General features: G+C 37.9%; 2 protein-coding genes across 2 annotated transcripts; one reads left to right on the top strand and one right to left on the bottom strand.

Annotated features, from left to right (window-relative positions):
* Window positions 1-10,880: 10,880 nt before the first annotated feature.
* On the bottom strand, window positions 10,881-14,386 carry LOC108993949. The gene is made up of 4 exons (XM_035695851.1): window positions 13,666-14,386; window positions 11,829-13,548; window positions 11,630-11,717; window positions 10,881-11,528 (listed from the first exon to the last, which is right to left on the bottom strand). Exons 1-4 carry the CDS (start codon window positions 14,384-14,386, stop codon window positions 10,881-10,883), a joined length of 3,177 nt encoding a protein of 1,058 aa, XP_035551744.1.
* Window positions 14,387-14,980: 594 nt separating this feature from the next.
* Window positions 14,981-17,201, top strand: LOC108993951. Its single transcript, XM_035695850.1, has 7 exons — window positions 14,981-15,006; window positions 15,271-15,344; window positions 15,496-15,555; window positions 15,724-15,864; window positions 15,974-16,181; window positions 16,783-16,977; window positions 17,186-17,201. Exons 1-7 carry the CDS (start codon window positions 14,981-14,983, stop codon window positions 17,199-17,201), a joined length of 720 nt encoding a protein of 239 aa, XP_035551743.1.
* The last annotated feature ends 3,902 nt before the right edge of the window (window positions 17,202-21,103 follow it).

The following is a 21,103-nucleotide window of genomic DNA, read 5'->3' as shown; positions in this document are numbered from 1 at the left end:
TATTTCTTTAAAGAATAGTAGTTCATAAAATATATTTAATAATATTTATATTAAAAATCATAGCAAATTACTAATCATATCTAATTTAAAACTATACAAGGTTTATTTCATATAATAGGATTAAAGTGCTAAAAAAATAAAAGATTAAAATACTTACAATTTACTACCAAAATCAAATTGTAAAAATATTTAGTAATTTAACTTGAATCAGTAAATCTAAATTCTTATACTTCAAACAAAGTCCACTTAACACAAGTTTAATATAAAATCAGTCCAATATGAAACCATCTAAATGAAACGGGTACTTTGGAAAAATAAAAACATCAACATGCATGCTCGTTGGGTACGGCTAGAAACAAGAAATATGTGGGACAAAAATAAAAGAAACGCCTGGATCAAAACTGAGCAACACAGGCATACTCATCGAGGGAGCATGAGAGGCATGACGGGATAGTGAGCTAGGCAGGGATCGACGGTGGTGAGCATGGCGGCTTGGCACCGAGAGAGAGAGAGAAAATAGAGGGAGAGAAAGAGTAGCGGCTGAGACTCACAGTGAACAAACAAGGGTTTAGTGTGCTATGGTGGTGCGCGGCGTAGCAGCCCTTACAGTGAGGCAACCCAGAGACATGCTGGTGTAGCTCAGTGGCATTAGGCAGACATGGAATGGTGCTCCGGTTGCTCTCAATTTGGGCAACGTTCCTCTGGTTTTTTCGGTGGGCATGGCTCTCGGTTTGGCCCCAGTGTGCTATTGTGGTGCGCAGCTTGGGGAACTGACGTGGAGAAGGAACTGCGGTAGTTGTCGGTGCAACGTGGAGGTTAGCTGGTGCCCTGTCGGTGGAGGCTGGCGTTTTGGCATTGAGCGGTGCTAGGGTAGCTTCCGTTGTGCAGGAGCAGTGGCTGGTTCTCATGGCTGGTTACGGTTATGGAAGGGAGTTCTGGACCATACTACTTAGGGGAGGGGAGGGGGGGGGGGGGGGGGGGGCAGTGAGACTTGGAATCTTGCTCATGATTTGCGGTGGCTCCACATGTAGGTTCAAGGCAGGGCTACGGCTCACGGTCGACAAGTGGCTAGGGCTTGCATGGAGGAACTGTTTGAAGGAAAACATGCTCTGTTTTTGGCAAGGAAAGCAGAGGCCTCTTAGCGTGCGATGGTGGCTTGGGTTGTGTACGTGGGTGACTCGTGACCGAGTTGTGGCATTGGTTTTATGTGGAGATAAGGGGAAAGTTCAGTGTGGAGGTGGTCGATGATGATGGATTCCGGGGTATGGAGGTATTGTTGAAAGAAGCTTGGGGTATTGTTCAGTTGAGAGGGAGTTTAAAATGAAAAGTTGAAAGAAGATAAGGAAGCAACTCAACTGCAAAGGCGTGGAGGAGGTGGAGCAAAATACGAAATGCAGAAATCACTACAAGAAAATATAGTTTTTGCAGTGCTCAAAATCGCCGCATATACAAAATGCCTAAATCGCTGAACTTGATCAATTGCGGCGAGATAGTGGTCGTTGGACGTTCGACGAAATAAAGATGCCTTTTCTGATACATCGCAGCGAAAGGCAAAACTCGCTGCGAAAACCACTTTTTTCGGCAAATTTTATTCGCCCCAAATAGTGTCCTTACACGCCGCAAAAGAGAGTTTCTGTTTGGTTCAAAATCGTTGGGAAAATAAAAAACGATGATATATATCGTCGTAAATAATTGAGGAAATCGCCGCAAAAAACTTGTTACCAATCACAGCGATATTGTGATATCGTCGCTAAGAGGTAATTTATGGCGATAATAGTCGCCGCAAATGACGAGACTAAAATCGCAGCGATCTCAGTTTTCGTCGTGAAATTTGCTATTCCTACTGACGAGAAGTCGCCGCAAAAAAAGTTATCGCCGCAAAATATAGTCGCGTCGATAATTTTCGGCGATGTATGGTCGCCGCTAATAGTTTATTGCATTAGTTTTTTTTTTATGCCGGCGAGTTTTAATTCACCGCAAATATGATTTGGTTCATTTTTTTTTTTTTCATTCGTCGTTTTGGCTGGGCTACGTTTTCACACATATAATTAATCTTGAAAACACATATTGCACTACTTGTTATTAAATTCAGGTCAGCCACTAAATATATATTTAGTATCGACCTGAATTAAGATAAGGTATGTATTAAAAAAATAATCAGAACCATATAAATAGGAAACATTTTCAGCTCATAAACTAATACATTCATTCATTCCAAGTCAGTTACATAGAATGCACATTAATGTAATTATGGGCTACACTAGGGTGTACCAATTGGAATCCAAAACCTACAACTCAACTACTAAATATCTTCTAAATAATATTATCTGAAAATGTTAACATTCATTCAATATTTGGCAATTGTCCTGCACCTGAAATTTTTCTTACTCAGCTATTTCAATATGCACCTGGGCATGAGGTGTGGGTAGAACAAGCTTCAACACGACTACAACAATGCCCTTAAAATCTCAAAATTTCTGGATAGTTCCCATTTTGATATCTCCAACTCCAATCTGGCAATGATACACAAAAAAACAAAACAAAACAAAAAAATACCGTTACAACAAAATAAACTTCACTACTGTGTATTGTTATATAAATACACAGCAATTATAATGATCTTTTCATAAGCAGTAAATTGACTATTTCCCAGGAGGTTATCATTCTACTATACCCCAACCTTTTACGTGGTTTCTATAAAGGTTTCTCTAATGTCACATATTGAGAGAACCAAGGTCATTTGGTATTCTTAATAGTGAAATTCCAAAAAGATCTACACAACTCAGTGTTAGAATCTATTGTGAATTCTCTTACTGTTTGCTTATGGTCTTCCTCAGAATTTCTTCATTTCTTCTGAAAATAAGACTCCACCATTGAATCCCCTCATATGCTCATGATTAAAGTTAGTCAATAGCTAGCTAGATAATTGAGCCCAAACAGAAGCAAAGCAGAAAATAAATTCTAGAAAACAGTAGAGGAAATAATTCACCTCAAACCAGTACATTTAATTCCCTGTTCTCTTAACATTTCAACTCTTTTATTTGTTATTTTCTCTTCCTATATTCCATCACTCCATCTCAACCTCAAGAGGTGACATGAGAAGTACCAAGTGAACTCAAAGGCATAACCAAAACCAGCTCTAACCAACCAAAAACAGAATCCACAAAACAAAATTATGCACATCCAAATGAGATGTTGTTGCTCAAAAAACTGCATGCTGCAGTTAGGAAAAACAAAAACCAAACTTGTTATTAGTCTAAAAACTAATACTACTTCAACTCACCAAGCATTCCAAGGTTGAATTGTAAAAAATGACTGGATGTAGAAAATAAATTCATGAAAACAGCAGAGGAAATAGCAAGATCTCAAACCAGTACATTTAATTCCCTGTTCTCTTAACATTTCAACCTCTTATTTTTCATTTTCTCTTCCTTTATTCCCACTGGGTATCTCAACCTCAAGAGGTGGTGACATGAGAAGTACCAAGTGAACTCAAAGGCACAACCATAACCAGCCCTAAGCAACCAACAACAAAATCCACATTACAATATTATGCACATCCAAATTGTCCAATCTTGCCCAAAAAACATATTGCACAAGTTAGGGAAGCTGGGGCCGTGCAAGTCCGACCCACTGCATCACAGTCCACAAGAGTGACTGGATGCGGGGCACCTTGGGGAGGTTGAAATGTGGAGGTACTGTTTTTCTTTCTAGTATGGGAGCTGGGAATATGGCGACTTTTCCATTGAATAGTGATCTGTTTGGCTGGGGTACTGGGAGTAGTACTGCTCCAAGGCCTCCCATTTTGATTGGTCTTGATTCCAAGTGAGATATATATATACTAGAAATGTTAGACTTGAGTAATTATCAGGGATGGAGAAGCTAGCTAGGAGGAGAATTAATTAAGAAGAGCCTTGGTCAGGAGAGATCACCCTGTAAATTTTCCCTTCAGCATCAAAGTTAAAAATTGTTGTTGATATATCCAACATGATATTAGTCCTGATCTCAACTTGTCTCTCGGAAAAGAACCAAGAAAGGGTTTCTTGATCGAAACCCAGTTAAAAGCAAATTTTAACCAATTAAGGATTGATCTGCAGACTTCTCGGAGGCCAGTCATGAGAAACCATTTTCTTTTTAATTTCTAGGCCTTCATGATCTCCCTCTTGATCTTTCCTATGTCATTTCTTCGACCTTTCTTAATATCTCTGCTTCTTTGAGCAAGTTTTAGGTGTATATTCAAATAGTTCATTAAATATATAAATCATCATTTTAAATGTATATATATGGCTAGAACTGCATGTATTGAGGAAACAACTTGTTATCAACATTTCTATGATGACATATAAATATAGGGCAGCTAGGGGCACTAGCTTATTAGTGTCTTTCCATCTCTCTGATGCTGCATGCGCACTTCATCAAATGCCTTTTTCCTGTTTTAATGATTGAATATAAGAATAAGAAAGCGTTTCTCAGTTATTAATATATAGTTGGTCTAGCTAGTGTGTTGGATGCATTATATATAGGAGAGGAATTGAAAAGGAGGTGGTTTGGTCAACCAAACCAAGTAACTACCAGTTTAGATGGTTTTGCCTCAGAAACTCTACAGTTTGAAGGGGGAGCTTGATAATAATTGAACAAGTTTTAAAATTGAACTTGAATTGTGAACCCCTGCTCTATCCTCTACATCATTGTCCATGTATAATATATCTATCAACTGGTTGTCACGTCCAATGTCGTAGCGACAAGGACAATATTAGTTTCAAAACAATATTAAAAATGAAAATAAAAATAAAAAAAATTCTGCAGCAATATGTCAATTTTATAAATTTTGATTGTTTCTTAGAGACAAACCAATCAAATCCTACTATGCCAGCTCAGGGAACAGTCCAACAAAGCTTTTCAATAATTAAGTATTTAAGTGCATATATAGAGATTTAATTCTAGGTTTGTGAAAACCATGTGCATGTTGTATAGGACGTCTTATCTTGTGAACGGGCTTCCTAGCTAGCAACCTGAAAGAAAGATGAATTAGAATGGAATCATGCATTATTAATCTAGTAGTTTCTTTAATTTACACAAATTAAAGAAACTATTGATACCCTTCCTTTTTAACAATCAGCTCTTAATTTGTGCATATATATATATATATATATATATTTATGTGTGTGTGTTGTAGTATATGGTAGATGCATGAACCTGCTGAAGACCCTAAGCCCCAAAATTAGCTTGTTCCTCAACAGCGTAAACCCCAGTTTATCTTCTGAATTAGTCTAAAAACTAATAACATCAGCTCACCAAGCATTTCGATTCTTGACTTGTAAAAAATGACCCAAAGAAGAAAATAAATTCATGCAAACAGCAGAGGAAAAATGACCCTATTCTCTTAACATTTCAACCTCTTATTTTTCATTTTCTCTTCCTTTATTCCATCCCTCCATCTCATCCTCAAGAGGTGATATGAGAAGTACCAAGTGAACTCAAAGGCACAACCAAAACCAGCTCTAAGCAACCAAAAACAGAATCTAGAAGACATTATCAAGCACATACAGAACTTTATTGATGGCATCTTGCCCAAAAAACATATTGGGGAAGTGGGAATCACAAAACCACTTTAATGAAAATGATCTAAAAACTAATAACAAGTGTCACCCAGCAAGTACTTATCAAAAAAACGAAAAAAAAAAACAAGTGTCACCAAGCAAGTAACAAATAATGCATCAATGAGGGGCCCTATTTTGCCAGCTTTAGCAGCAGGTGTAAAATTGACTAGCCGTATACTTCCTAATCCTATTGCAATATTTTGACTAGGGTCATGAATAATTCTAAACAGGGACTTGTACCAAAATTTAAAACAAAAACATAAGAACCCTATAAGTGCACTTCTGACAAATATTGATGACAAAATAAAAGATTAACTTAAAAAAATCTAAACATCCTCCCGAAGACAAATGGAAGACAAATCTTACTTACTTTGCTGATTTTGAACCAAACCTTTGAGCTGATAGTGGTGGATGAAGTTGAACACTTCCTGCATCGCAATGGTAATCCCACAAAATTAGAAGACAAATATTTTTTAATAAAAAAAAAAAATACACACACACAATATCATTTTTGAGGTTGGGAGATAAATGCACCATTTACTTCAGAGTGACCATTTAGAGACCAAGCCTTGGTATTCTAAGAAAAATAGAACAATAAAAAGGATCAATTACTCTAAGAATTTCAACCATTAAGTACCAAGGACATTCGTCTCTCTAACCTTAGACACTCCCTCCCTCATCTCTCTCATGTGTACATATTTGAGAAAGTCCCCTGTTAACAAATTACAACTTTAATGTATAAAAAACAAAATGGGATATCATGTTTGTATCATTATAAAAATGTGTACACCAACTTTAAAATGCCATTGAAGATCTTTTATGCTAGGAATGAAAATGACCACACACATACCTAATTGCATTCTAGATTTGCAATCCAGCTGCTCCATCAAAATTTCCCTTTCTTGACTGGAATGAACGGTTTGTTAAAGCCTGTCAGATTATAAGAAAATCACCTATATTACTTATAACCAGAAAATATGATATTTGACAAAATAGTTGTGTACCCTCAAATTCATAGGAGAAGGAATCAAAGGACTTGCATAACTTATAGCGATTACCTTCATTGAGCTGCACTGACAATAACCCTGAGAATGGTTGCCGTTCAAGGTGTTGAAAATTCATTTAAGCCCATACCATTCAGATCCTTACCCAACAGCCGTCTACATAATTGGAACTTATGATGTTGGCTATAACCAAACTTTCCATGCCATATATAAGTCCAAAAAATCCCACCGACTGCCCACACCTCTCCCACAACACAAAAGTAGATAACCTTGGGATAAATATATATATATATATCTATATATTGGCCACCCACGATCTCTCACTACCAAAAATTGCCCAAAATACACAAAAAACCCTTTCCCTCATTTCATAACCGAGGTTCACTAGGTCTCTCCAGAAGAATGGAGAGACCCAGGAGAAGGATGGAAATTGATGAAGAACATCCTCATCATCTTATCAGTTTCATTTTGCCTCTCACGAAGTTCTCGCAATTCATCTCTCACTTCTTCAAGCTGCGTCTTGTAATTGTCGGCATCTTTCTTGTAATTGTCGGCATCTTTCTTGTGTTTTTCGATTAAGGCAAGGTATTCTCTTTCTCGTTCACGGTCCCGTTGTCTTGTCGACTCCGGGATGACCATCTCGCCTAACCCCCTTGCATATCCTAGTCTCTGACCAAGTACCTCCCTAAATACACTCGCAGCTGCCTCATCGGTGCATTGTTCAGGCTCCAGACCATCCATCTTGCCAACCATCTCCTTCTACACATGGAAATTAATTATATGGTTATTCTTAAGTCTTGTGATGGCTCATGAATAAGCCACTAAGTCAAATATAAAGTAATTGAACAATCATTTCGTGCAGCAAATAGTGTTGAATATATATCGTACTCACATAAGTGTCTTCAGCGGCTGGGGTAACAAATCTACCATTCTTCTTTGACCAGCGGGTCTCCTTATAGAACTCCACCAAATTCGCATTCGTAGCCTGCTACAAGTGTGTGGAATTAGAAATATTATTAGATCGAAATTTTGTTGAAAGGGCCAATCATATAAAAAAACCCATATAAGTACAACCACACAAACACTTCAATACAAAACTAAAGGCCTTCATACCTTATGATGCACATGAGTGGACATGAACATTTCTGAACAATGCACTCCACAAATGCAAGGCAGAGATTCAGACTATATTAAACCAATAAACATACAAAGCTTCATACTGAAGATCAATCATCTTTGAGCTTTTCTACTGACAAATTGTATGGAAATGAAAAAATAGTTCACTCTCTCAGTCTCTCTTTAACTGAAGAATATCTCTCCTTTCAAAGACTTCCTAGAGAGGATAGAGAGATAGGAGCATTACTTCCTCTCCTCCCCTCTTTCCTGCTCCCATTCCCCTTCCACAAACCACACAAACATTTGTTTTTCTTCCCTTTTTTTCCCTTTTTGTATGGTTGAAGCCAGATGTGACATTTCTGTCCTCGAAACCCATTTTCTTCCCATTTTTCTGGGAGGATTCCTCTATTTCGCTAATTGATTATCTCCAATCACAATAATCAATTAATTTGTTTTAAACTTTACTCAAAATCCATAAAACATGACTACATTGAACACCATACAGATTCCAGATCTATATAAACAAGATCCAGAGAGAGAAAATCATTAATCCCGCAGAAAAATTACACTGAAAAAAAAAAAAAGATGAAAACACAAAATCCTTCAATCAGCAACATTTCTCGTAGCCATCTTTCTTATTTTTTTTCTCTAATTCTAAATAAGAGGTCCTTCTAACCAATTATTATGTCTTATATTATGTAAGCAGTCCCCAACTCTATTATTATTAGAATCTAAAACCTTTATGTTTTGATCGATAAACTTGTATTTCATTAGATCAGCGAACTTTACAAACTATGTGGCAATTTTTTATAGGAAACAACCTTCTATGCGTTATCAAAATGGATATGACCTTAACCAACGTGATTCTTCATGTTATGAGCAACCTAACAAACGTCTAATGAAATTAGTGGAACAGTATAAACAATGCAGCAAATGGGTTGTGACCATACAAGTTACGGCAAAAATCCATTTAATATAGATTGTACCTTCTCCTCCAACATCCTAACAAAGGATTTTCGGCCAGTTGTGTGGTTAACGGTTTGCCTCTTTCTATTCTCCTGATTTTGTGCTGAGATTTTCTGCCATTAACACACAATGTTAGCTTACACACAAGTTGCATAATAAAATTAAAAGTACATGACTTGTTAAATTCCCTATGTTTTTTTTTTTTTTTGAATAAACAATGTATACCTTGAATTTGTCAGTTCCCCACCTCTCACACAACTTAACCCAGACGTTGTCGTTGACCATGGTACACCCAGAAGCCAATGCTTCTAGGTGACTTCCGTACGATAAATATTTTTTGTGTAATTCGTGATGGAATGCATTGAACCGCTTACGCAACTGCTTTAAGACGGCCAATCTATGATTCTCTTGATCCCAATCCAACACAAAGTCACCCTACATGGATGAAGTTCACGTTAACGTCATCTTGTATTGTACGCACACTTCCTTACCCTCAATATGAAATAACAATTGTCTTACCCTCACACATTCGATCAACTCGTTCTTTTCTGCATCAGGCACATCAGTCCACCTCGCATAACTCATGTCGCAATGTTGTTTTACTATTTGTGTTACCCGTGTGGTGAACATGGATGCGTTCTCGCAGCACGGGGCTGTTTCACCGTCATTAATCTTCAAAAGCACTTTGTCGTACTTTCTCGCTTTCTCGAACTCAATACACTTAGCAGGCCCACGTCTACGTTTGGGCTATTCTTGATTTGCGGCAGGCATTGTGGGGGCTGTCACATCTATATTTCAAGTTCATAGAAAAAAAAGACATTGAGTATCAGTCTTCATATTTAATCTTTGTTGTTTACACATAATGTCCTACGGGTTTTGTATTGAAAAAAAGAATAGAAATTATGAGCTGTACCGATATTGTCTCCATTAGGTAGGGGTTCTATTACGGGTGACGATTCTCTATTCGGCCCGGGTGGGGGCATTGGAGGTGGACATGGTGGCTCCCATGGATGACTGGGAGGCTGCGTTGAGTCATCCGAGCATGACGGATCTGCATCTGAGCCAGTGGAATGGTATGAAGCGATGCGAGCTCCACGTGGTCGGCGGGCTCTACATGTGTATGGTACAAATCGTCGAGCACGAATACCTCGTGCAGCCCCTCTTCCTCGAAAACTCTCTCCCATCGCATCACCTGCATTTGTACCACATTCCAATCAAAGGTTACAAAAAAGCCCAATCCATTTTAATAAATCATATTATCCACCTTAATTGAAACGTGACTCTAATACCCATCTTTTAGACGACTACTATCTACAAACCAAATGATGAATATTTTATTTTGTTGAATACACCTATATATATAGCAATCTCTTTCAAAATTGTAATATGATTGAGAAACAAAGTTAAAGAGTAGGGTTTTCGTTTGTTGCAATGAACTAGCATACATGAAAAAGATCACACAAGTGGCTATAAGAAATGCAGGCCAATCGTTGCATATCTACCTTGAATGTTGATGCTCCTCATTTCTTGCCCTCACACGTGCAACGCTGTCTTTTTTTCCCCCCACCTGAGATGCAATAATATCAATATATTAGGAACATAATAACTTAGAAATCCCAACAAATATTTGATGTTATAAGATAAACTATAAAACACACAATATCAAAGGTATTATTATTTCAGTCTCCTCATACATGGGTTGTAATTCATGGTTATTACGAAATAAATCAACACCGGTATTGTAGTTTTCTTTTATTAGTTATAGTTAATGGTAACTTATACTTTGTTCATATGACTCACACGTGAAACTAAGTTTTAAACAAACATTAAACGTCTACTTGTCAGGATCTATGACTTGAAAAAAATATTGATTATGAAAAGATACATTACTTGATCCAAATTGCTCAATCAAAGGTAACTTGAGCATGATAACTTAGTTGAAAGGAACATACATGTAAGCTTGTGTAATTTATATCTGCCACATACCCATTACAGAAAAGGTAAACTATGGTGATTTAAGTGCATCAACTTTTTAGCTGGTTGTCTATTCTGACACAAACTCGTCGTCTGTGGGTAGGTCATCGTCATCTGAATATTCCCCATCACCATAAAAATCTCCTGAACTAGAAGCAATCAGGCCATCGTCAATAAAATCTGTTGAATCCATGTTTTGACCAGCCAAACCAGTGACTTCTCATGCATCAATCAAGATAGGTTCTATATCATTCCTATTCAATGGAGTTGACACTGGACATCCATCACAATGCAATGGTGCATAATCATATGATGATTCATTTTCTTGATAGGCATCATCATCACTTGATTCGCCATCCATATCTTCTAACACCCTTGGCACCGGTGGAATATCATATACATTCCTATTCATGTACTTTTGCACCACGAACCATCTCCCTTTCACCCTTATATCTCTGATGTAAAAACACTGGGAAGCCTGGCATGCTAACACAAATGGTTCATCCTTATACCAAGTTCTATCCATGTTGATACTGGTCATATGGTTATCAACTCGTATCCCTCGTCTTGGATCACCAACGTCAAACCAATCACACATGAACAAGTACACCCGACGCCAACCCATATAGCGTAACTCCACGATCTCATTAATAACACCGTAGAAATCAACATTATTTGTACTTTCGTCACCAGTTACCAACACTCCTGAATTTTGCGTACGCCTCTGAAGTTCACGCTGCTTTGTATGGAACCTTTTACCATTTATAATGCAAGCAGCATAAGATGCAACCTTAGGTTCAGGACCGCATGCTAACGCATACAGATCATCAGTCACATCAAGTGGGTTGGTGATACGCTGGGCCTGAACCTACAACAATATTGGTGGGAGGTAATTACTTATAGTTTGTTAATTAACTTAGTCAGAAAAGATCAAGTTCATCTAACTAGAGAGGGAGCAAGCTAACTTACACGTTTCCTGAACCAAGTTGGAAACTCAGTTTGATGTGTTTGATTGATACAATTTGGGCTATGCACCTTACATTTCTCGTAGTGCTCCCTGCAGTTGGAGAGCACAAAATCATCCAAGCAATCTACGCAAGTTACGTAAGGTGTCAACGAAAAGCCATAAGAAAAAAAAGTTCAAACTTGAGAGATAATGGATGCTTACTCTAGGTAGTGTCCAATCTCAGTGCAGTTGTTGAGGACGTACCATATGGCTTCCTTGAGGAGTTTATCTGATAATTTCAAGTTGGAAGCCACACCCATGAGACGAACTTTCTGGTTGAAAACCTTGAATCCATCTATATTCTCCACTTCTCCACCATCAATGTTGCGGTCCATTCGAGTAAACTTCGTCTCAATATCTTGGAGATACATTGAGCAAAAAGTTAGGCATTCGATGTGAATATAGGCTTCGGCTATTGAGCCTTCTGGACGAGCTTTGTTCTTAACATACCGCTTGAACTTGCCGAGATACCTCTCAAATGGATTCATCCACCTGTATTGTACTGGACCCCCAAGTATGGCCTCACGGGGTAAGTGGACAGCTAGGTGGACCATGACATCGAAAAAAGATGGGGGGAATATCATCTCCAATTTGCATAGAATTGTGACGATATCAATTTGGAGTTGAGATAGGCGGTTAACATCTAGGGTTCGGGCACACAACTCCTTGAAGAAAGTGCTCAGTTCAGTCAAGGCCAAGGCAATATCAGTTCGTAAGTACCCACCAACAGCAATAGGAAGTAATCTTTGGAGAAAAACATGACAGTCATGACTTTTCAATCCTGAGATTTTGCAATCACGTACAGAAACACAATGCAAGATATTGGAAGCGAATCCATCTGGAAATTTCACATCGGTCAGCCATTCACAGAATTTATTCCTTTCATCACCGTGTAATGTGTACAATGCATGTGGCATTGTAACACGTTCACCTTGAACCTTCAAATGTAATTCTTTTCTAAAGCGAAAAATCTCCAAATCACATCGAGAATTGATATTATCCTTGGTTTTCCTAGGAATGTTCATTAATGTGCACAAGATGTTATCACAAATATTTTTCTCAATATGCATGACATCTAGATTATGTAGAAGAAGCAGGGTTACCCAATACGGTAGCTTGAAGAAAATGCTATACTTTGTCCAGTTCAACTCTTCCGTAGTGCGTTTTCTCTTTCGACCAGATTTACCAAATTGAACATCCCCAAGCATCTGTAGTTGAGCCAAAACATCAGCTCCTTCTAAAATCCTTGGTGGCATGCATTGATCTTCTCTACCATTGAACAAATGTTTTCTCATTCTCCACATGTGATCTGGCGGCAAGAAACGACGATGTCCCATATAACAATATTTCCGGCCATACTTCAACCAGATGGAATCTGTGTCCACATTACAGGATGGACATGCTAATTTTCCTTTTGTTGACCAGCCAGAAAGATTCTCATATGCTGGAAAGTCATTGATTGTCCACATTAAAGCAGCATGCAACATGAATGTTTCCTTTGTAGAGGCATCATACGTAGGTACCCCATGTTCCCAAAATTCAAGCAGTTCATCAACTAACGGTTGCAAGTAAACATCGATGTCATTACCTGGAGATTTTGGCCCAGGAATAATGAGGGATGTCATGAGGAATTGGTCTTTCATGCACAACCACGGAGGCAAGTTATACGGAACCAGGATTACTGGCCAAATGCTATACGGTTTAGACATATTGTTGAATGTATTGAAACCGTCACTTGACATCCCAAGCCTTACATTGCGAGCATCCTGAGCGAACCAATTATGTTCTTCATCAAATCTCTTCCAGGACTCTGAGTCGGCAGGATGTCTCAGGCTAGCCTCATCAGTCGGCTGTTGCTCTTTATGCCATCTCATATCACTTGCTATCTTTGCAGACACGAAAAGACGTTACAATCTTGGCTTTAAAGGAAAATGCCGCAACACTTTTTGAGGGATAAGGCGTGCCTTGTGTGTATTAGGCACCCACCTTGAAGCCTTACAGTTAGGACATTCATTAAGATTAGCATTTTCCTTCCAGAACAAGATGCAGTCATTGGGGCATGCATGAATTTTGTGGTAATTGAATCTCAAACCCCGCTCCAATGACTTCAACTCCTCATATGAATGTGGAAATTCAACATCAGGAAAGGCAGACCGCAACAGGTTAAGTAGCGTATCAAACGACTTTATTGACCACCCACCGAGTGTCTTAATGTGTAACAACTTCACAATAAATGATAGTTTTGAGAATTTTGTACAACCAGCAAAAAGTGGACGCCAGGCATCCTCTAGTAGCTGGTCGAAAGATGAACTTGGGGAGGGATCTGGTATTGATCCACGAGTTGGCGATAGATTATTGTGATCTTGGGGAACATCGACAAATGTGCTTGCCCGGATGTCATCTAACATATGGTCCATGTCATCAATGTACTCGTCGGCGTAATCAGCAACACTATCGTCACCGTCTTCATTGAAACTTCGTGTTTCCTCCTCCCCATGAAATACCCACTGGGTATAATTTGGATTGATCCCTTTAATGAACAAGTGAGTCTCCACAATTCGTATAGGCAAGAAGAGATTATTACAGCATGAACGACATGGACACCGAATGCGCTCACTACCCTGAGAATGGTTTCGTGCTAGGGTGAGGAAAGTGTTAACTCCATCGGCGTATGCAGGCGAACGAAGTCTATCGGTCAAGTTCATCCAGCTTTTGTCCATCTAAAAAGGTTGAAATATACATGTTAGTTAATCGGATAACTAAGATTTAGCTATATGGAGGACGGGTAAAGAATTTGAGAAAGTGCATTTTTGAATAAATAATTTTTCCTACTGATATTTCAAGCTTGTCGTATCAGCTAACATAAAAAAGTACAGAAATTTCATAAAAGTCGAGTTACAAATTAACGTAGTTTAGTATAAAGCATCAAATATACTTTACACAACTAAATATATGTTTGTAAGTTTATTTTGTTAGAATTTCTTTGGACAGCAAGCATTTCTCAAAAAACTTACAAACTATGTAAGAATAAGAACTCTTGTCCAAAGCCACTTTCAACAAAGAGGGAGCAAGAAAGAGTTTGAAAATGGAAACAACTTGCAATATGAACTAAACTGCATGCTGCATATGCATATGGAGCAAGAAAATTCTTTGCTTCCCTGTGTACTTGAATGCAAAGCAAATTTTGCCTTGCTTTTCCCCCTTCTCCTGTTCAAGCATTGACACCAATCCATGTTTCTGGTCTTCTTTACAAACATATACTACTCTCTCCCCCATTGAATAATTGAGGAAATAAGCAACAGAGCTTTTGGACAATGGACATTTTGGTTAAGCAAAAGAGGTACCTCTAAGCCAACTAAAAATCTGTAATTTCTTGGAAAGTCTTGATTCAAGTTTTGTTTTATACTTAGATAAATTATTCAGAACCAACAAATCAATTTATTCATCTTGTAAACGTGTATAGCATCCTCCCGGAAAGAAGACATCAAAGTTAGAATTCATTGATAAATACTTGGGATAATATGGGAGATCTGTTGCCTACTGATCTCCCATAATTCCAATCTTTGTTAGAGAATTTTCTACTGACCTCTTTAATTTTTGTTAGAGTGAGCTTTTCAAGCCCAGAAATAGAGAAGCAGGAAGAGATCCATGGCACTTGGGATAGTACCTTTGATGAAGGTACTAGTTTCTTGTTTTGTTTTTTTTTTCTCAGCATCAAAGATTCAAAATACACGTAAATCCGCACATTTTGCATAACTTTCCTCCACAAATATGGAGCACAGAGGATTATAAGAAGAAAAACTTCTGCTGCTATCTGACACTCTTCTAGCATTTTCTGGTCAAGATCCATTAAGGTTTCTGTCAATTACTTTGGCTAAAGCAGATTCAGGTTTTCCTTTTTGGGGGTCAATCAATGAATCACAGGCAAAAGAAAATGCTAGATGAGTAAGAAAAAAAAAAAAAGTTGATTGACTAGCCGCTTTTCCAGATAACAGGGCGCAGGGCTGGTTCAAGAGCCATTTCTCAGGCCATGTGAATGAGGACTATGAATAAAAAGACATTGAGTTTGGAACTGCTGTTGGAGCAGCTGCTGTTGCCATTCATTCAGTTGAAGAAGCTGATTTTGCAACTCAGATGAAGATGAGAGAGGACCTTGAACCCTCAAGAACTAAGCTCACAATTGGCCAGCCAAGTTCTGGTAGAGCAACTAGGAGTTTCTCTACTCATCAGAATGCAGACAAATTTTACTGTTTTCAATCTTTTTTTCATGATAAATGTTGTCAAAGAATTAAACCTCTAAGCAACAGATAAACTTTTGATAAATAACTCAATGGAGCAGAAGGAGGCACTGGAGAGGGCTTTCCCAACTAGGCTTCCAAGTCATACATCCTCCTTGAGACCAATATCCTCAGCTGATGGATACCAGCCCCAGTCGGAAAGCTCATCACGAGAGGATTTTGTGAGAACCAAAGCAGATGCTTGGGAGAGAGCTAAGATGGGAAAGATTAGGAAGCGGTAAATGTTTTATTAGAGAATATAATTCAAATGAATAACAGATTGTTCTAGTATTCCGAAATTTTTAGAACAAGTGGTGATTTAACATAGTGCTTGAGCAGCAATTTTCCAACTTTACTCTACCTCCCAATTAAAATATCAAATTCCTTTCTTAATAGCTGGATCCGCATGCTTTCTGGTCTTGCATGTGAGGGCTAGTCTTCGATAGTATGATTCATATGACTAAATTCACCTTTCCTATCAGCTTAAGTTTTTGGGCCAAGCGATGATTTAACATGTTTAAATCATCACTTGTTCCAAAAGTTGAAAATCACCAAGGGTGATGGTTTGGTTTTTTGAAATCCAAACAAGCTGAAAATCGCTATCATTTTCAAATCCTAAAGCCATAGAGCCTTTGCATGCATAGTCCACAATGTGCTTAAACTTCTGCAGTGATAAATTATGGTTAGCGCAAATTATTTCAGGTATGAGAAAAAGAATTCCAGAATACTTGCTTGGGATCATGGTCAGAAGAGATGCAGGCCAAACTTAAGATGGAAAAGAGAAGGGTTTTGCCTCAACTTATGATGTTGGCTTGCTAAATTTTTGAATGGTTCACAAGTCAAGATATTGGATTCTTGACTCCCGAACTGTTGAAATTGAAGGGTGAATCAGAGCAGAAAAGGGCTTCAAACCTACATCACTACCAAAGCAAGATAGAAAGGATAAATCAGATAGCAGGAGTAGCAAGAGGAGAGGTGGAAGAGAAAAGGAGAAATGAAGAGAATGGGGTGAGAGAAAAGGCGGAGAAGATCAGGTTAACAGGCAGGGTTCCTATCAGATGTCTCTGCTTCTATTGTCACTAGAAATGCAATGCAGTTGGACTCAAAGAGCTTTCACACTGGTGGCACCAACTTATGAAATCTTGAAACTCCTAACTTGATACAGAAATTTTTAACTGTAAACTGTCAGGCTAAATGGAATCATATATTACTGTTATCCATGTGCGCTTCTGCTCATGGCAGGCAGGAAACTGTATGAGATGTTTATAAAATCACTCAAAGCCACAATACAATATTATTGTATAGGCATACCACTATCAAGATTACACTCTGGGGGTGATGCAATTTTTCTTACAAATACCTTCTGAATTAGTCTAAAGATTATGGTATCCCATAATTTTATTAGAAAATTCTCGCCTGTAGTGTCGAAAAACTGCAGTTACAACTAACACCTTGGGGATAAAACCAAAAATCCAACCTAATGTGTGAAAGATCTACATGTAGGATTCTTGATGGCAATCATATTCGTAGTGGAAACTCAAAATCCAAGTTATAAATCAAATATAACTTGGATTGTGAGTTTCACATTGGTTGGATGGTTTTTCAATTGCAGGTGTAAAATCATCTATTGATGTATTATGAGAGAACCAAGCATGAGTAAGCTCAAAAAGCTCCAATGATAGTTTTCCATAGTCATTTGGGTATTTTTTTTTTTTATAAGTGATAAAACTTTATTGATAAGCACAAAAGACAACTGAAGCACACAACGAATATACGAGAGAGACATCTATATGGAAGATGAGAAAGATACCAATTGTCATGCAAATTGTTTCCAATAAAATTTATGGAACAGTGCAAAGTGAAAGAGTGTTAATAAAGAATTTCTTTAGATCTTCCATCATTCATTCATGATCCAGGAAAATTCTATTATTTCTCTTATTTTGGTATATATATAGCAGTAATATAATTGATATTTTCTGAGGTTGAAAATTGTGAAGGCCTATGATTGCCAACATCCATCATGTAGAATGCTATTTAGGAGATAGAAACTGGGCTTCAAACTTCCAAAAAAAAAAAATTCTTCCAGAGGACCATTACATCACAATCCCACCCTATCCTTGGAGCTACACTATTGAGCTAGTAGGGGCTTGGAATTTTGTTCTTCATCTTAATTAGTAATAAGATGTTGAGTTGAAATGGATAACTGTGTGAACTAGAGGAAAAATAAGCACTAAAGCAGGCTAGAGCAGATCTTTATCAGGATTTGCTAAAAGGGACATGCTAGTTCATAAAATCCTCACAAGGGAATTCTAAAAAACTCTACTGGGCCAAATTGCTGCAACCAGATACCCCCCAATAGTTTTGGCCACCCTTGCAAATGCCAACATGCACTCCACTATCCAGTTTAGATATTACCCTATCCTCTCCTCTCCTCTAGCTATGTTATGATGTCTCCCTCATGCCTATCCATATTCATCCATACAGACAAAAAGGATAGATAAAGCAGTTCATCTAATAACTGTCTGACCATGAGTTACTAATCTACCATTCTTCTTTGGGTATCAGGAAAGACATACTCAAGTGACTCGAATTTATGATCTCTGGCCTTAATACTACTTTTCTGATCATAAGCTGCAAATCTACCGAAAATCAATTGGTGTTAGAGAAGACACACTCAACATATTTATATCATTCAACATCGCACCCTTTAGACTTGGATTTAGGTCAGTTGCATTGAGTGATATTGTGGATACACCCCAACAATAAAAAAAACAGTCAGCATGCTTCTTTTTCCAGTAACAACAAAATTAATGATAGAAAGCATTATGTCCAGCTTAATCTCACAAGATAAGATTGAATTTTGTTCCATATTTGGCGACTAAACTAATAAAAGTTCAAAGTAGCAAGGCAACTGTCCAAAGCTTCCAAGCAGGTTCACACCATTTATTCTAATCAATGCAAATAGCCAAAACAATTGCCTTTTAACTTGGTATTCCAAGCAGGTTCACACCATTTTTTTTTTCCTATCCATGGCATCCTCCATCTCAACCTAAACTAATAATCTCTCCTACTAGCCTTTCTCTTCCTAGCATCACACATGCTGCACCTATCAAGCTAACTGACACTCAGACATTTCCTTTCCTTTAAATGAACCAAACCTTCGAACTTCAACCACAGTTTATAACTTCATTTACCCATCATTTTCACTAATTTTGAATAGGTGACAGTTTGGAACTTCAAAGACAGTCGAAGGAGACAAACACAAACAATGCACCAGTGAAGGGGCCATGAATAAACCAAACGAAGCAGAAACATCGAGAGGCTACAGATCAACAAAAAAAAGGTACACTCAGAAACAAGGATGCTTACACGCCAATAACATCTGCAGTGAATTTAGACACACTCTTAATCAGTACCCACCAAAATGCATAATTATTGCAATAAGCAACTCATGCGAGGATGAAGGGGGAGAGCTATTTCTTAAAGGGAACCACAGATACCTTCGACGCATGAAAGGAAGTCCCCACCGTGTGGATGGACGATAATCGCCGCCGATATTGGTCTTCCCAAAACAATCTCTCAACGTGGTCGACGGGGAGGCACTCACTTTGTTTCGCTTCAAGTCTGGAATGGGGGGACTGGATTCCGCGAAAGGAGAACCAAGAAACGGGCGAACAATGCAACGATATGGAATTTTCAGCTCCTAAATTGCGGGGTGGAAACAGGGGCGTGTCTTACTGGTAGGCAAAAATGGGGACGAATGAAATCGGGATTTGAGGGGAACTCGGATTTGGGGGGAAATCTGATTCTCTGTGGAGGTTTTGGCACGTTTACATTAATTGGAAATTTGCAGCGAACTTGTGCGTCGGCACAAGATTTTGACATTTTACAGCAGTTTACCTCGCCGAAATTTTCTTTAAAATCGCTGCAAAAATAAATATAAAATTTGTGGCGAAAATTTTCGCCGAAAATAAGGTTAACATCGCCGCAAAAGAACGAGGAAAAAAAGTCGCAGGTTGGAAGCCATGTCAACCAATAAATCGCCGTGACTAATAACTTATTGCGGCGATATTAATTCCAGCAGACCAACAATCGCCGCAATAGAGCTATTTTCTTGTAGTGAATTGAAGGAAACCATCGGGGAAAGACTTGTGGAGGGAAGAAGAAAACATACCACAAGACATCGTTCTCGGGGGTCTCTACGTACGTGATCAGGGTACACAAGTATATATAAAATAAATAAATAAATCATAGGTTGGATTCTTGAAATTAAAATGGACCCGTAATCTATATAACAAGTCATAGGTTTCCTATCTTAGAATATTATAGAAAGCTCTAGTGTTCTTAATTCATTAACAAGTCATTAGAAACGTCAATACCAATAATAGTTCGGAGTTTTATTTAAATTTAGATATCTTGAGTCTTTTTTCCATTTATTGTTTATAACTTTAATTGATTTGACTTTCTTAAAGAAAAAATAAGTTATAAGTTATTTCAGTCTTTTAATTTTATGCATATGTTGTAATTCTAGTCGATTTTTCAAAGTTTCATCAAATCTAAAATTTAATTTCTTTATTTTTCTATTTAATTCCTTTTCTAATTTTTTTTTTTTTGGCATATATGACATGTTGATTGTCATTTTTAGAATATTAAAACAATAACAGCATATTTATGATACATTTGTGTTTGAGATTGTTCAATATGAGCAAAAATATATTGCACTACCCAAATGGTTTTTTGTGGGGATGCTACACGCTTGTAGTAGGTGGGTGGCCACCCATCTCGCACCTTGTTCCCACCTGTCTGAGGTTGGGTGAATCAACCCCCGCAACTCATCTCACCCACATCTTTGACCGTTCGCATTTGCTTGCCTGGTGGGAAAATTGACGCCTTCACCATCCTGCACCTCATTCACAACAAATTATTCCCAAAAAAGTCGCACAAAATCATAACAAAACTCAAATATATAAAAAACTTGCACAAAACCAACCACAATTGTTCAGAATCAACACCAATCGCACAAAACAACAAAAAAAAAAAAATCAAATATTTACTCAAATATATAGATTGTATGAAGAAATCTTATATCCACGATAGTGACCATGGTCTTGGATTGCAGAGACCCACGATGTTAGGGGACTCTCTCATGCGAAGAGGAAG

The sequence above is a fragment of the Juglans regia genome, chromosome 11 (genome assembly GCF_001411555.2).
Source record: "Juglans regia cultivar Chandler chromosome 11, Walnut 2.0, whole genome shotgun sequence".
Lineage (NCBI taxonomy): Eukaryota > Viridiplantae > Streptophyta > Magnoliopsida > Fagales > Juglandaceae > Juglans > Juglans regia.
Note: the sequence above shows the minus strand (reverse complement) of the source record. Positions and strands in the feature narration are given on the sequence as shown.

Excerpts from the sequence above, each read along its gene's own strand:
- LOC108993949 (XM_035695851.1), bottom strand. The coding sequence starts at position 14,386 with ATGGACAAAAGCTGGATGAACTTGACCGATAGACTTCGTTCGCCTGCA. Across the intron at positions 11,718-11,828 it reads GAGATTGGACACTACCTAGA|GGAGCACTACGAGAAATGTA; the intron begins GTAAGCATCCAT and ends CTCCAACTGCAG. Across the intron at positions 11,529-11,629 it reads CAACTTGGTTCAGGAAACGT|GTTCAGGCCCAGCGTATCAC; the intron begins GTAAGTTAGCTT and ends ATATTGTTGTAG.
- LOC108993951 (XM_035695850.1), top strand. The coding sequence starts at position 14,981 with ATGGACATTTTGGTTAAGCAAAAGAG. Across the intron at positions 15,556-15,723 it reads TTTGGCTAAAGCAGATTCAG|ACATTGAGTTTGGAACTGCT; the intron begins GTTTTCCTTTTT and ends ATGAATAAAAAG. Across the intron at positions 15,865-15,973 it reads AATTGGCCAGCCAAGTTCTG|ATAAACTTTTGATAAATAAC; the intron begins GTAGAGCAACTA and ends TCTAAGCAACAG.